The sequence below is a fragment of the Trachypithecus francoisi genome, unplaced genomic scaffold, assembly GCF_009764315.1.
Source record: "Trachypithecus francoisi isolate TF-2019V2 unplaced genomic scaffold, Tfra_2.0 Lachesis_group0, whole genome shotgun sequence".
NCBI lineage: Eukaryota > Metazoa > Chordata > Mammalia > Primates > Cercopithecidae > Trachypithecus > Trachypithecus francoisi.
The window spans coordinates 164,605,427-164,619,812 of record NW_022681453.1 but is presented as its reverse complement, the minus strand read 5'-3'; the positions used below and the strand labels follow the sequence as shown (position 1 = coordinate 164,619,812).

Below are 14,386 nucleotides of genomic sequence, written 5' to 3'. Positions count from 1 at the left end.
GGAAATTAAATATAGTATTTTTGAATGGAATGTCATATTCACGGTGTTGCAGAATATTTAAGGTCCACATTGGTAAGTGAGGGGTGATGGAGAGAAGCCAGTTACTAAATAATATGTATATATTATTCTAACCTTTAAAAAAGTATGTGTGTATATATATATATACTTTTTATATATAATATATATAATTACCAGTTTTCTTTGAGAGATATTACAGTGATTTCTTAAATTTATGTATTACTAAAATGAGTATGTTCTACATATTCAGAAAGTGTATAGACTGAATACTTTAAACTTTTCATAGGCAGTTTCTTAAATCAAGACATCCCCATGGGTACATAATTAGTGATTAGTAAGTAACTGAATATATTATTAGTGAATATATTTGAAAAGTTTGTGTGTGTGTGTGTGTAAGATTTATGAGGATGACTTGTTGCTGCTAGCAATTCTAAGAATCAAACACCACTTTTTAAGTCTCTTCTGGGAAACCAATTCTGTTTAATATATAAAGCCTTTAAAAAATGTTTTGTTACACAGAGTAGTATTTTTTTCTTAATAGAAGGATAAAAGTAAATTCTGAATTAATAAAATCCAAAGTAAGTTTTTGAATATTATCCAATAATTCAATGTTTTGTTAAGGTACTACTTATTTATAACATAGCCCTTAATTTCTAGGATCAGCATATTCTTTCTTTTGATATCTGTTTTCTGCTACAGGCCTGTGATTGGAATTGAAACAGTACAACTGCCTCCACCAGAGGAAAATAGTATGGGAATTCCTATTATGGTAGGTTATTTTCTAGTAGTCTCTTGCAGTAATATAGGCAGCTCTTGTAATTTTTTAGTTTGTTGCTGTTTAAGCCTCCTTGTGACTTAGCTTTCATACATATCTGTATGTGAATAAATGCTTAGTATCAGCCAAAAAGTCCTTTATTGTAGAAACATTTATAGTAGTGGGCCCTGTGTTAGTGGAAGACTTAGTATAGCAGTTTTATAATTCAAATAAATTTTCAGTGGAGGGGACTTATAAATCTAAGATCTCTGTCATGGAGAAGAAAATATTAAACAGCTGAAAATAATGGTATTGCAACTAGTTTTATTTTGTTCTGAAATAATAATAAATTACTAAAATTCAATTTATTACTAAATTTATTAGTAAGTTTAGTAATGTATTACTACATATTAATAAATGTATTAGTAAATACAATTTATTACTAAAATTCAAACCAAAGCTTTGAAACCTTTACTAATTTATTGCTGAATTACCTTTGGTTTAGATGTATGCATCCTTTTGCTCATAGCTCATTCTCTTACATGTTAAATGATTGTGGTGCACACTTTAAACATTAACAGCCATTCAGTAATCACTGGGGAACCTCAATTATTTGAGTGACTCCTATGTTTTCATGAAAGTAGTTTTTGAAAAAATCTCATAACCTCCAGGTGTGTTGGACTGCAGGTACTAGTGAAGATAGGATAAGCTTGTTTGATATCATTGGTGGTGTTTGTTAGGCTTCTTATTTCAGATTCAAACATATTGAAATATTTTTTAGAGTATAAAAGGAGAAAATTATGGCCCAGTAATTGATTTTTTTGCCATTACCAAGGTGCAACATGCTGTACTTTTTGTTAAATATCTTATGATCCCAAGCAGTAATACCATTTGATATCAAGTAGACTTGATGTAAAGTTGTTTCAGAACAAAGAATCACCCTTACTGGGTTTGTGTAATAATTTGTTTTTAGTTTTATTAAAGTTTAGGGGTTTTGTTTTTTGTTTTTTCCTTTGCAACAAGGTCTCACTGTTGCCCAGACTGGAGTGTAGTGGCGTGTGATAAGGGCTGACTGCAGTCTCAACCTGCCGGGCTCAAGGGATCCTCTCACCTCAGCCTCCTGAGTAGCTGGGACTATAGGTGCATGCCACCATGCCCGATTAATTTTTGTGGTTTTAGTAGAGATGGGGTTTCAGCATGTTGCCCAGACTGGTCTTGAACTCCTGGGTTCAAAAATGAACTGCTCACCTCAGCCTCCCAAAGTGCTGAGATTATAGACCTGAGCCATTGTATTAAACTTTGTAATTTTTTCTTTTAAAAAAAAAAAAAAAGGAGGTGATTAAAAACCTGTTATGTTGGAAACTGAAGATTTTATTCATCTGTTTTCTGATAGGATAGGAGTAGATTTATTGGGAACACACTGTTTACCTGATTTTTTTTCCTTCAAATTGGAGGTAAATATGGTCACGTTCAAGATTCATGTTCCCTTTAGAAATTATGAATTCTTTATGAAATGTCTGATTGTGAATCTTTACCTGGCCCTTTTCAGGAAGGTCTAGATTACCTACCAATGATCACCTTTTAAAAAAGTACATAGAATGACTTATTTGTTGTTCTTTGGAATGGCTGTTGGTAGCTAGAGTTCCACTGGAAATTCACCCCCTCACACACTTTTATAAACCATTTTCTAGCCTGTGATTTAATAAAGGCTTTGGATGAATTTTAACAATGCCCCTATCCTAATTCTGTTCCCAACCAAGCATTTGGATAATTGGTAGGCAAGACAGAAAAACAACAACAGAATGCCAACTTAATATAGTAAGGTTTGATTAAGAGAATGGTAACAAATAGGAGATACCCTCAATATTATATAGCCAGTTTACCTTTTCTTTCCTGGACTGTGTGTTGGAGAAAAGGTAGTCACAAATCATTTAGCTAATATGGCTTTTAATTGTGTAAATTGTAATTATCATCTTTTACCACTGGATGGTGCTTTTGCATTGGTTACTGCAAACCCTTTCTAAATCTACATTAGGGCACCATTTGAAAATTCATTTAAAAAACAATGAAATTAAGATAGTGGTATAGTTTCCCATAATCAGCCTCCTGAGTAGCTGGGACTATAGTTATACACCACTGTGCCCAGCTCCACGATGCCATCTTTGCCTATCACCTTAGAAACATTTTATTGTTGTTTTGTTTTTGTTTTTGTTTTTGCCAGAGTCTCACTCTGTTGCCCAGGCTGGAGTGCAGTGGCACAATCTCAGCTCACTGCAACCTCAGCCTCCTGCGTTCAAGCGATTCTCCCACCTCAGCCTCCTAGCAGCTGGGACTGTAGGTGCTCACAACCACACCTGGCTAATTTTTCTATTTTTAGTAAAGATGGGGTTTTGCTGTGTTGGCCAGACTGGTCTTGAACTCCTGACCTGAAGTGATCCACCCACCTCGACCTCCCAAAGTGGTGGGATTACAGGCGTGAGCCACTGTGCCCGGCTTAGAAACATTTTAAATGTATTAATTTTTTAGGTGGTACTATCATTTACATGGCATCTATAGAAAACCGCAGTTTCTTAATTTATAAGAAAAAGAAGTTTTTAAAAAGTTGTCCCTGGCCAGGCGCAGTGGCTCACGTCTGTAATCCCAGCACTTTGGTAGGCTGAGGCAGGCGGATCATGAGGTCAAGAGATCAAGACCATCCTGGCCAACATGGTGAAACCCCGTCTCTACCAAAAATACAGAAATTAGCTGGGCGTGGTGGCGTGCGCCTATAATCTCAGCTACTTGGGAGGCTGATGTGGGAAACTATACCACTATCTTAATTTCATTGTTTTTAAATGAATTTTCAGGGCAGGAGAGTCGCTTGAACCCAGGAGGCGAAGGTGGCAGTGAGCTGATATTGTGCCACTGCACTCCAGCCTGGGCAACAGAGCAAGACTCTATCTCAAAATAAAGAAAAATTGTCCCTGGTAATTATTTTGTCTTTTCTCCTATCTAGTAGCTGTTCAAACTCCTTTCACTGAAGCCCTTTTATTTCACAAATACTATTTTCAAATTCTGCTTTTTAAGCTACCAAATGACTTTTTGTTAGGTACCTACTTAAATGAGTTGAGTACTTAAGTCTATAGAGTTTATTTGTGATTGTAACAGATTATGGAGGTCTTAATTCAGGGAAATAATCTCATCTAATAAAGCATTCTCTTATTCTTTTAAAGATCAAAATAAAACAGACTCTAGAATAACAGTGTTCCTTAACTTACTCTGAGACCTTGTTTCTCCAGTCTGGTGTGCTATTATTTCCTTTTCTGTTCTTTGTAGGATTATTTAGATAAAAATAAAGTCATAAAAACAAGCATCTTTACCCTTTTCTGTAGTCTGCTCTTCATATAGCTTTCAAGTTACGAATTTAGAGGGGATTGTAGCTCAGCTAGTTTAAAGTCACTCACAGTAGGTTTGGTTTGCCTTTGAGGCTCAGGCTCACGGGAGTTATGGGGTAAATGACTTTGGCTTTGCAGGTTTGCTTTTTGGCAGTGAGTCTTCACATAGGCAGTGTTCAAGTTTTGGTCTTAACTTGTAGAATGTGAGCTTTGTCATGTGACTGCTCTAGGCCTTATTTTTCTTACCTATAAAGTCATGATTTTCTTTAGCAAATTAGGATTGTGGCTAAGGACAATGTTACTTGGGGAGAGGGGAAAGGAGAGAACAAATTACTCATAATCCTGCCACTGACCTAACTCATCTAGTGTTGATGCTAAAAGTGAAAAAGAAAAAAACTTCCTCTATTTAACATAATTAAGATTATTTTGTATATACTGCAGTGTTGTATTTCATATAACATATTTTAATATATCCCATGTTTTAGAAATTCTTTAAAGATTTTATTTTTAAATATTAGATAGTTTCACTGTGTGATATATACATTTTAAATCATTTTATTCAACATTTAAATTTTCAGTCTTTTGTTGCAAATAATGCTTCACTGAAATCTTGATATGTAAATTTTTATTGGCCTCATATTATTTTCTTATGTCTCAATTCCTGCAAGCAGAAATGCTAGCTTAAAGTTTGAAAGACTTATTGATGATATTGATAGCTGTTGGCAGGTTTTTTTTTTCTCCCAGAGAAGTTGTCCCAGTTGACTGTTTCACCATCCTACATGGCCTCTGGTTTAAACTAATTGTGATAGCCTACTAACTGTTTTCTCTGCCTTTAGTATCACCTTATTTTTAGGTCATCCTGACACTGTATCCACAGTGAGTTCTTTAAGATACAAGTCTTATTTTATAATTTTTTGGCTTGAAATTCTATGGATTAAAGTGTATTTACTTTGTGTCATTCAACACCCTTCATGATCTTGCTGCTGTCTAATTTTCCACCTTATTTTATGCAAACCTACTATAGATTTTGTGGATGAGGAGGTGGGAGGGGGATATGCCAGGCAGAGGAAGCAGCATATGCAAGGGCATAACTGCATAAAGTGGCATGCTATATTTGAATTGCAACAAGCACATTGGTATATGTGAAAGTTAAAGGCAGGGTGGTAGAAATCTTTAGTATAACATACTCAAACGAAATTTAGTTGACTAAATAAAAGTAGACAACATTTTATCTATGATTTAGAAAAGTAACTGGTGGTATAGAGAATTGTTAATCAGGACTTTTGGTTACAAATGACAGAAATCCAACTCAAATTGGCTTAAATGCAAAAGTATATTTACTGGCCAGGCAAGCAGAGCTAGATCCAGGACTTGGTGACAGTGGGTTTCCCGTCCTGCCCCATTCTTTCGTTCCTCCTATGAGCAGTTTTTGCTTACTGGGATTGTCTCCTCACAATCCCAAAAGAAAAGAGAGTATTTTTCCCTGATAGCCTTGGCAGGAAAGTGAAGTCCTGAGGAAGGCATTGTCTAGTTTCAGTCATGTGCTCTTTCCTGGACTAGACATGTTGATAGGGGTGGGTAGTACTCTGGTCAGGCTTGGGTTTCTTGTATGTCTGAGGACCAGAGGCTCTCCTTAAAGGAAAGGATTTGTGTGAAGTACCTGTGTCTGCTACAAGGATGTATAGAACTAGGAGAGTCAACATTTGAGAGACTAGTTAGGAGGTAGTTATGATAGCTTAGGTGAGGACTGAAGTGAGTTTGAATTAGGTCACTGTGAAGAAAGAGTTTAGGAAGACTTTATGTAAAATGCATACAACTTGGTGACTGACTAAAAGTGGGAGATGAAGTAAGGGAAGGCTACTGTGGGTTGGGCTACTTTGTACATGGTGATGCCGTTACTATTAAACAACATGGGAATTCAGAAAAAGAACACTTTGGGGAGGTGGACTACAGATGATAAGTAGAATTTTGACATGAGATTGTCCAAAAAGAGATTAAAAGGAGCTGAGGGAAAAACAACAACGAAAAACAGTATTTTAAACTATGGGTAGAAGAAAAACCAAGTGAAAGGGACCAGAAAAAGTGGAAATATTATGGAAGCAACAAGAAGAGAGGTTATTAAAGGTCATTGCTGCCCAGTATTGTAGAGTAGTTGAGAATAATGATGATTTTGTAATAAATTATCATTGGTGACCTTGGAGCAATTTCATTTGATTGGTGGAAAGCTAGATTGCAGTGGGTCGAAACAAGTAAAAATAAACAGAAAAAGGAGTGGTAGCTTAATAAGGAGTCAGGAAGGCCAGTCTTTCTATGGGCCAAAATAAAGGAACAGAAGGTTAAACCAAAGCTATGTAAGAAAGGAATCAGAATTGAAAAAGTAAGGTCTATTAGAAGATAGAGTCTTGAATGAACCTTTTCCTCTACAACTGCAAGGTCTTCCCATTAGACTGCAAAGTCATGAATATTTGACACCTGAGATGTAAGAAGTACTTAATAAATGAAAGATGACTTGAATAAATGAAAGATCATAGAGGAAAAGTTGAAAATACAAATATGTTTGGAGATAAAGCAGAGGGGAGTTGATAGGATTCATCTTTGTTTTCTTTTTTCCTCTCTGAGGTAGAAAGCCAGGAGATAAGGCCTCTCCAACTTAACCTTAAAGCATTGCTGTGAGGAACCAATGGGAGGATCGATGTGAAACATTCTTAAACTGGAAGGTATTGGTCAAATGGAAGGAAGTAATACTTCATTTCTGGCATCTTAATTTTGAATAGGACTTCAAATCAGTTGATATTTGGTTCTCACCAGCTCAAAAACCCTATTTGCTTCCTTAACAACTGCTAATTTAACTTCTCTTAGGTATGTGATGTGTGGGAAGAGCTAGGCTTTGGAGACAAATGAGTCTGGGTTAGAATCCAGTTTTCCCTACTGCTTAGCCTTGTGATTTCCAGTATTTAATTTCTCCAACTCAGATTTTTGTCTGTGAAATTGGGATTAAAAACTAGTTTGCAGGCATGTTGTTTTAATTAAGTGAATGTACACAAAGTGCCTACAACCATAGTAGCTATTCAAGTTACCTGGGATGTTCATCCCTGCCCCATGTGAGTAGCCAACCTTGTTATGCCTTCAGACTAAAAAATGCCAGATAAAAGTATTATCTTATATTGAAACATTTCATCTTCCTGTTGGTTATTATTCATCTATTTAGCTTTTTATCTCTAAAACTGTGTAATTGTCTTCACAGTGACAGTACTTCAGATATTTTAAAGTTTTCATGTTCTCCCTGATTCCTTTTCAAACAGTATCTTCAGCTTTATCAACCCTTTATGACATGGTTTCTAGATTATGCATTATACTGGCTGCCCTTCTTGAATGTATTCTAGTTCCATTACTCTAGTGGTAGTCTGTCCAGTGTCTAGTAATTAGCCTTGCTTTTCATGGAGAAGGAAGATGAGGTTAATAGGAAACATTTTGGAGATAAAACTGTCATTTTAACAGGTCAAAATTAAGGTGTATTTTACTATTTCATTCTAAAGTATTCTGTTTTCTTATGTTTGACATTTTTCTTGTATGTCCATGGCATTTATAAAATGATTTCCTTCAGTGTTTTAAGGTGAATTACTGATGATTTTTTTCCATTTAAAAATATCTTTAGAGCCTGCAAAGTGTCTTCCAGTACAAGTGTGTTGTGATTAATTCATAATGGTGGGAAAATTAAACTACTGTAAGAAAATGTCAAGGTTGAATTTTTCTATGTAATACATAGCATACTGTTGGTTGTCTACTGACTGGTAACTACCCTCTTTCTTCTGGCATGCTTACCAACCCAGTTTTGTTTATATGTCCACGTCTATCCCACATCACTTGGGGAAATCCTGAATATTGTAAGCTAATCAGGGTAATCCTATCTGCCTCGTAGTGATTCATTTGGGAAGGGACATGTGATCAAAGCCTGGCCCTTTGCATTTCAGGGAAAGTCAGCTTGTGGGGCTTCTAGGAGTCTTCCTCATACCTGAAAAGGTAGACACAGAAGGATATTCCCACTTCTACTGCATGACAATATGTGTTTAATAGGATCCCATGAAGTATAACAATTAACATGTGACTATGAAGGGAGTTATCCTAAGGTTCTTGCTGAGTCTGATAGAAGGAAAAGCTGAAAGGAGCCTAGGTCATATGTGATGGCACTGGATAACTGAATCAATCACCCTAAAGCCACCTTATTTTAATTCTTGATGTTTGTGATGATAATCCCTTTGTTTAAGCCAGTTGAGAGTAATACGTTATTTTATAAATTATTTTTGGTTTAGGATAGTCCTAATATTAACAAATGTATTTAATATTCTATTACATAGAACGTAGACACTGGTGGAAGGCCCATTAAGATGTCATGATGAGGCCGGGCGCAGTGGCTCATGCCTGTGGTCCCGGCACTTTGGGAGGCTGAGGCGGGTGGATCACGAGGTCAGGAAATCGAGACCATCCTGGCTAACACAGTGAAACCCCATCTCTACTAAAAATACAAAAAATTGGCCGGGCGTGGTGGCGGGCGCCTGTAGTCCCAGCTACTCGGAAGGCTGAGGCAGGAGAATGGCATAGCCCGGAGGGAGGAGCTCGCAGTGAGCAGAGATTGCACCACTGCACTCCAGCCTGGGCGACAGAGTGAGACTCCGTCTCCAAAAAAAAAAAAAAAAGATGTCATGATGAGCTGGACGTGGTGGATCATGCCTGTAATCCTAACACTTTGGGAGTTTGAGGTGGATGGATCACCTGAGGTCAGCAGTTCAAGAGCAGCCTGGCCAAAATGGTGAAACCAAGTCTTGACTAAAAATACAAAAATTAGCTGGGTGTGGTAGTGTGCACCTGTAATCCCAGCTAATCGGGAGGCTGAGGCAGGAGAATCACTTGAACCTGGGAGGTGGAGGTTGCAGTAAGCCAAGATCGTGCCACTGCACTCCAGCCTGGGTGAGAGAGTGAGGCTCTGTCTCCAAAAAAAAAAGGATGTGATGATGGCAGTAGTGGTGGTATTGTCATGAGCATAGCTGCCTTCTAAGAGGTGATGATGAGCGTCTAATTTTAAGATCACCTATATTGGGTTGAAAGTTTTATAAGTAGTCTTACAAAACTGAATATTCTAAATATAAAACACAGACACACACACAAAAATTCTACAATAGAATAACTGATAGCAGATTTAACAACCTAGTTAGGAATGGGCTAATTATCTTCTTCCCATTTAAGAAGTTCGAAATTGTCTACAGCTAAAGGAGTTGACATTGTTTTACTCTGAATTAACATTGTTACAAGCATGGCTTTTTAAAAGTTTATCAAAAGCACGAAAATTTATGTATAAAAGAAACTCCACACCTGAAACACATTAGAAACATACCTTCCTTCTTTCAACAATAGAAGTTGCTATGTAAAATTACAGCACTCTTTGATAAAAGGAACTAAAACTATCTGAGTCATAACTTGAATTTAAAAATAGCTATGGTCAGTATTTTTGTCTCCACTCCAATATGGTTCAGAAAGATATGAATCATTTTTTTTTTTTTTTTAGTATTTCTCAAACGATAGCCACTTTGAAATGGAAGTGATGTATATAGTTGGGTTCAGTTTGTTTGTGAAATAACGAATGTACACTTCAGATACTGATCTTACTGTACTTTTGGGAATTCTTTGGACATCTCACATAGTTATTGCTTACAAAGGTAAACATTGTGTAACCATAGCAACTTATTTTTAAACTGAAAATTTTCTCCCTTCAGCTTTTAAAGTGCGGTAACTTCATACTACATTTACTCTGGTGTCACCACATTGTAAAAACCAGAATGAATTGCACATAGTCTTTCCTCAGTCTTTTTTAAAGAAGGGCAAAATTCAGCCTGTTTAAAATAAAAATTTTACACTCAACTGATTTTAATATGAGGGCTAAATTGTCTTTGATACAGCTGCTGAACAATAATTAACTTTGCAAATAATAATGTAGTTAGATTTCAGAGAATGTGTTTATCCTTGGCCTGATAGAACATAAGTCATATGTCAGAGATACTACTCATCACATATCTTAGCTAAAAATTTTACTAATCAGATTGACTAGGATATTTTAAAAAGTATCACAACTTTAAAAAAAGACCTCTAAAATGATGAGTCCTTTTCCTTAATTTCTGACTGCTTCTCAAGGTAATCAGAATTACGAAGAAAATAACCTAACTTTTAAAAACATTACTTAAATGCAGTACTACATACTTGCTAACAGAGTAGTTTTACTCCCTTTCTTCCTTAGTTTTGGCATATTAGGTGTATTTTAGAAAACTAACCTGTATTCGTTTGGCCTGTTGAATTTTTTACTTATATTCTTTTGGAAGCAAGTAATTCTCTTAAGGCTGAAATCTAAAAATAGTAATCTAAATATTGATTTAAACCTTAAGTTCATATGTGTAACTCTTGAATCTACACTTACTCAGAAAAGTCAATGAAACTCTGTTTTCATAAGTACGTGGTATGTAAGTACATGTGTGTTGGGAGGAGGAAAGAGAGCAAAACCAGCATTCTTCTAGTCCCCCATTATAGTGTTAAAATGTTACTTCTGGCCGGGCGCGGTGGCTCAAGCCTGTAATCCCAGCACTTTGGGAGGCCGAGACGGGGGGATCACGAGGTCAGGAGATCGAGACCATCCTGGCTAACACGGTGAAATCCCGTCTCTACTAAAAAATACCAAAAACTAGCCGGGCAAGGTGACGGGCGCCTGTAGTCCCAGCTACTCGGGAGGCTGAGGCAGGAGAATGGCGTGAACCCGGGAGGTGGAGCTTGCAGTGAGCTGAGATCTGGCCACTGCACTCCAGCCTGGGTGACAGAGCGAGACTCCGTCTCAAAAAAAAAAAAAAAAAAAAAAAAGTTACTTCTCTGCCTATCTCTGAAAACCTTCCTTTCTTTGAGACACCTACCATTTGGCTAGGTGATCCTTCTATTTCTTGTTGCTATCATCTGTCAAATCTCATTCCCCAGTTCTACCTCTGGATCATGTTTATCTGTCATCTAGGTGATTTCATTTCTTTGTAGATGACATTTTGAACATACTTAACTATTTAACAACCTCCACACCAGCAGTCATCTGTACTTGGCTGTAACCACCTCCACTTGGCTCTAACCACTGCAATGACCACATCCTACAATTTGTCTCATCTGCTGTAATTACCTTTGCTTTTGTATGTTTGTTCTTATCTGTCCTAGACACCATGAGCCAGGAGCCATTGCTTTTAACTATTTGACACTCACTCATACTCATTTTTAACAACTATATATTATAAATGATAATTTAAAATCTTCAACCATTTTCTGAAAAATGTGATAGAGTTTTTATATGGAATGTTCTAACTAACAGACCATTGATTTCTTTGAGAAAACGCCCTTCCTATAAATTAAAGGAGGAGCAAAATAATGAGGTTTATGGAGAGTTTTATTAAAATATCCCTTTTTTTAGAGAATGGACAGTTAAGGTATCTGTATATGTCAATTACAGTTAATAACTTCATATGCTACACTTTTTCCTGTGATGGATTTGGTGGCAGGTATAGTCTGTATCTCGGCCTTCAGTGTATACTGTCTTTTACTATCTTTTGTGTCCTTATCTTGTACTGGTTAGATTTTTACATGTATGACATAATACCCTATTTAAGTTGCATAAGGAGTTTGAAGGTGATATATGATACCTTATAATTCCTTGGCATGGTATGTATAGTAGAGATGTGATTGTTTAATATTTGTTGAATCAGTGCTGTGGTCTTTTTGGTGAGTGTTTTAAAAAGGTATTCTTGCCAAAAGATTTTTAGATAATTTCAGTGTACTGGACTGAGTAGAATTGAGCCAGATCTCACTATTCTTTATGAATTTTTAAATATTCACCTAGTTGTAGGCAACATTTCATTTCGAAGTCATGAGGGTAGATGCTAAGATATGGGCTCTGTATTAAGTTTAAAACAGACTTTGACAGCATGAAACGGACCTTGGATATTGATGTAACAAGTCACATTCTTCATTGTATAAATTTGGAAACTAAAAAAGTCCCAAATTGCTTAAACTCCAATAAGCAGTGGTTGCTTAAGTCCAAAACCTGGGAAGTTTGTGGTTATCATCTTCTCCATCACCCTTATATCCAGTCTGTTAACATGTCTTATAAATCCTATTTCTAAAATATATTTCTTTCTTTTTTTTAAGTCTCACTCTGTCACCAGGCTGGCGTGCAGTGGTGTAATCTCAGCTCATTATAGCCTCCGCCTCCCAGGTTCAAGTGATTCTCCTGCCTCAGCCTCCTGAGTAGCTGGGATTACAGGCACACACCACCACACCTGGCTAGTTTTTGTATTTTTAATGGAGATGGGGTTTCACCATGTTGGTCACTGGTCTCAAACTCCTGACCTCGTGATCTGCCCACCTTGGCCTCCCAAAGTGCTGGGATTACAAGCATGAACCACTGTGCCCAGCTTCTAAAGTATATTTCTATCTCTCCATCTGTATGGTCTTGTCCTAATTCAGATCACCCACTCTATTGGATTACTGCAGTAGTCTCCTAACTAGTCCTTTGGCTTCCATTCTTCTACCCCTTTAATCCATTCTTCATATCAAAGCCACATAATGTTTTTAAAGCAAAAGCAAATCATGACTTCCTTAATAAAAAATTTAATGAGTTCTCAATTAATAAAAAATACAAACTTTATAACTTGGTTTACAAGGCCTCTCTATCACATGACCATACCCACTTCTCCAACTGTATATGATATTGTCCCTTATGATTGCTTGCCCAGCCACATGGGCCACCCGATAGTTCCTTGTCTTTCAGACATTTTTTTTATTCGAGAATTTATCACAGTTGGAATCATATGGTATTTATTTGTGTGCCTGGTTCATTAGAACAAGAATTGGCTAGTCATAATTTTGTTTTCTCAGCTTGGCACAAAGACTGACACATAGTAGATGAATACATACTAGGTGAATGGATGGGGCAGATGAGTGATTGACTGACCAAATGTTTCTGAGCCTCTGTTTCCCATTTAGAGATTTGATAACAGTACCCACCAAAATGGTGGCTGAAGATCGTTGAGAATATTTGTGGTAACTGTTTCCATCTCTTTCTCTCTCCTCTGATTGTCCTTAGCTTATCCAGGAAAATATGAATTATTTTCCAGCAGATTTCTGGTTATTGTTTCTAGTACAATATGTTACAGCTCAAGTTTCTAACTCATTTGTTGAAGATTTAAGCAGCTACATTGTACTGGAGTATGGATGTTGGAAGAACAGGGCTGGAAGGATATATGCCCACTAGTAGATAATTAAAGGAAGAGTAAGATTATCATTTATAGTTAGGCTCGGCTCCAAGTACCAGAGATGCAAAATTACAGTTTCTTAAACAAGGCAAGACTTTTTATTTCTGTCTAACATAAAAGTCAGAAACTAAACAGTCCAAGGCTTGTATGGCAGTTGTGTTTGGCAAAGTCCTCAAAGACCCAGCTCCCTTCTAGCGTTGTAGTTTCACTGCCCTAGACTATGGTCCTTGTTTGGTTTAAGATAGTGGCCAATCATCTTTGTTCCAGGAAGCAAGCTGAATATGCTAGTTGGTCTTTAAGAGAATTTTCTGGAAGGCACACAACACCTCTACTTAAAATTTTGGTCAGACTTTTTCGTGTGGCTCCTAGCTACAAGAGAGCTGAGAAATGTGGTCTTTATTGTTTGAGACTCTGTACTTACTTACCTAAAGCTGGAATGGAAGCCTGGAGGAATGGACACAAAATACAGATATTTTCAGAAAACACATGTAATATTAATATGTGCTAACAATTTGCAGTGTACAGTACTACTAATATTGGAAGGGTTAACAATTTATTACTTATTACCAGTGTAACGTACCAGTGGGATCAAACCACTTGAGATCGTCGAATGATATTGGTTATTAGCCATTTCGGCATTATGACTGCGTAAAAATTAAATAAGTGGCCTGGATCGTAAATATATTACCTGCAGAGAGTTAAATCTGATCTATTATGAGGATTTTGAGTTGTGTTTTAAATATTTAGTGACTTTCTTGCAGTGGCTCTAATAATCATATAGATAATTGCATAGATTCTGGCCTGTATAGCCTAGAAAGCAGCGCTATTCCTTGATTTCTCCCCCCTCACCTTCTACCTCATTTTCTTTTAACTCTATTGATAAGACTTTTTTTTCCTAAAGTATATGGATAGATGAG

General features: G+C 36.7%; 1 protein-coding gene and 1 long non-coding RNA gene across 6 annotated transcripts in view; one reads left to right on the top strand and one right to left on the bottom strand.

The window, feature by feature from the left end:
• ANKRD28 (ankyrin repeat domain 28) overlaps window positions 1-14,386 on the top strand; it is a 205,281-nt gene that overhangs the window by 58,695 nt on the left and 132,200 nt on the right. For 3 of the 5 annotated variants that reach the window (XM_033212714.1, XM_033212710.1, XM_033212704.1), the window contains exon 2: window positions 718-787. The exons of the other annotated variants lie outside the window; for them this stretch is intronic. Coding sequence is in view for 1 of the 3 variants with exons in the window: in XM_033212704.1 (XP_033068595.1) it covers window positions 770-787 (18 nt within the window). In the remaining 2 variants the exon portion in view is untranslated. The remainder of the gene's footprint in view (window positions 1-717; window positions 788-14,386) is intronic. 5 annotated transcript variants of the gene reach the window in all.
• LOC117084210 overlaps window positions 1-14,386 on the bottom strand; it is an 88,321-nt gene that overhangs the window by 31,940 nt on the left and 41,995 nt on the right. The gene's annotated exons all lie outside the window — the stretch shown is intronic.